General features: G+C 34.7%; 1 protein-coding gene across 1 annotated transcript; it reads left to right on the forward strand.

Annotated features, from left to right (window-relative positions):
• The first annotated feature begins 626 nt into the window (after positions 1–626).
• LOC147371782 (N-acetyltransferase ESCO2-like) lies at positions 627–2,492 on the forward strand. The gene has a single exon (XM_086403894.1). It carries the CDS (start codon positions 1,270–1,272, stop codon positions 1,942–1,944), a length of 675 nt encoding a protein of 224 aa, XP_086260020.1. The 5' UTR covers positions 627–1,269; the 3' UTR covers positions 1,945–2,492.
• Positions 2,493–2,744: the final 252 nt, after the last annotated feature.

Consider the following 2,744-nt stretch of genomic DNA (forward strand, 5'->3'; position numbering starts at 1 on the left):
TTTTCCATTTATAGTTATTACAAAATTTTGGCCGTATTCCCTCTGTTATACAATACTTGAGCCTGTCTTAAATGTTATCCTTTTACCTCTCATTCCCTCCTCCCCATATTTCTCCTCCCCCTCTACTGATAGCCACTAATTTATACTTTGTATCTGTGAGTCTGCTTCTTTTTTGTTATACATCCTAGCTTGTTGCATATTTTACGTTCCATATATGTCATATTATACATTTGTCTTTCTATGTCTGACTCATTTCACTTAGCATAATACTTTCCAAGTTCATCCATGTTATTGCAAGTGGCAAAATTTCATTCCTTTTAATAGCTGAGTAGTATTCCATTGTGTATGTATGTGTACATATATATATGTAAAAGTGAAAGCAAACTCACTCAGTCGTGTCTGACTCTTTGTGATCCCATGGACTACAGCCTACCACACTCCTCCGTCCATGGGATTTTCCAGACAAGAGCACTGAAGCGGGTTGCCATTTCCTTCTCACACACACACATATATATAAATACATTTTCACATCTTCTTTATCCATTCACCTGCTGTTGGACTGTTAGTTTGCTTCTATATCTTAACAATTGTAAATAATTCTGCTATGACATTGGGGTTCAGGTTTTTTTTTTTTTTTAATACAGAAAAGAATTTTAATTGATTCATCATAAAGGCATCGAGCAAAATAATGTTAATGAAGTTTTAAAATAAAATATTTCAGATAATTTTTAAACACAGCAGTACAGAAACTAGCATTAAAATGTTTGGAAAATTTACACACATTTTAACACTTTCACAGTCTTTTGAGAAACCAAACTTTAAAATTTTAGAACTATTAACTTAAAGGCAAATAAAAGAATGTAGAGGAACAGATTCTACAGAGTTATGACCTGGACACTACTTCCCTAGAGTCTTACTGCCAGAGTGAAGCTACATGACTTTATAATAATAAAAAAAGCTGAATAATTCTGTTTTTCAAAGTATCCATGAATTATATTAGAAAAATGTATCCATATTTAGGTATATTTACATAAAGTCATCATGTTCTGTGGCCCATCAGCCTAGACATATTTATTAACCTTGGTTCTGTTAAATTTTAAATCTGTTAGGTTTAAAATTTACTACTTTTAAAACTACTACTTAATAGTTACATCTACTAACTTCTTAAAACAAGTCAACATACAGAAGAGTACTAATACCAGAGATTCAAACAAAGAAACAAAAGACCAGCTCATCATTGATGCAGGTCAGAAACATTTCGGAGCCACCATGTGTAAGTCCTGTGGCATGATCTACGCTGCTTCCAACCCCGAGGACGAACTGCAGCATGTTCAGCATCACCACCGATTTGTGGAGGGAATCAAATATACAGGCTGGAAAAAAGAACGTGTTGTAGCAGAGTTTTGGGATGGGAAAATTGTGTTGGTCCTGCCACGTGACCCGAGTTATGCTATCAGAAAGGTTGAAGATGTCCAGGAACTTGTTGATAATGAATTGGGCTTCCAGCAAGTTGTTCCCAAATATCCAAACAAAACCAAAACCTTGCTCTTTATCTCTGATGAAAAGAAAGTAGTTGGGTGTTTAATTGCAGAGCCCATCAAACAGGCCTTCCGTGTCCTGTCTGAACCAACTGGCCCAGAAACCCCAAGCTCTAAAGAATGTCAGAGGGCTTGGCAATGTTCAGATGTACCAGAACCTGCAGTGTGTGGGATAAGTAGAATCTGGGTCTTCAGACTGAAAAGAAGAAAGCGCATTGCACGACGACTGAAAAGAAGAAAGCGCATTGCACGACGACTGGTAGACACGCTCAGGAATTGCTTCATGTTTGGCTGTTTTCTCAGCACTAATGAAATAGCATTTTCTGACCCAACACCAGATGGCAAGTTATTTGCAACCAAGTACTGCAACACACCTAATTTCCTTGTATACAATTTTAATCATTGAAACCAATTTCAACTATAGAACAGTTACTGTGTGAATGAGTTCTGACAGCCTATTATCATAAAATACAAACTATTTAACAAATAGCAAGTATCTAGGGATACAAAGAAAGGAAAAATCTTTAATGTATACTGACTAGCACTCTGAATCCTTAATTATGAAACTTTGTAGCTATAGCTGGAAAATTATTTCTCTTCTGTGTAAGAACATTGGTTTTTCACAGAAATTTGACCAGTTATTTATAAAGTAAACTTTGAGGCCAGAATTACTTCATGCCTGATCAGAAAGTTTAAAGATAGGCAAATTTCCATCCCCATTTTTTAAAAGTAACTCCTGATTTCATACACAAAATTCTCATTTTATAGGTACTTGGCTGTAGCAACTCAGTTTGAGTATAGTTAAAGTATTCTGAATTCCCAATTTGTACCGGGGACAGATGTCCTTTTGTATAGAACAGAATTTATAGCTAAATACTTTTCATTTTAAAAATCATTATTCAGAAATCACACTTCAGAAATAATTAAACTTTGTAATTGCACTATTGTCATTAATTTTTGGTGTTTGTGCTACTTTTCTTTAGTGAACTTATTACTGGTGATTGGTGTCTAACAAAATGGATACCCATTTGGATTAGATGATTCATATGGGGTTCAGGTATTAATATTTTTTGATTTTAGTCTTTTTTTTTTTTAAGAAATATACTGAGGATCTGGAATGCTGGGTCATATTGTAGTTCTAGGTTTGTTTTTTTTTTTGAGAACCTTCATAGTGTTTCCACAGTGGCTTGCACCAACTTACATTCT

This window comes from Bos grunniens, chromosome 5, assembly GCF_055505025.1.
Source record: "Bos grunniens cultivar Pamir isolate PY7600 chromosome 5, Bosgru_T2T1.0, whole genome shotgun sequence".
Classification (NCBI taxonomy): domain Eukaryota; kingdom Metazoa; phylum Chordata; class Mammalia; order Artiodactyla; family Bovidae; genus Bos; species Bos grunniens.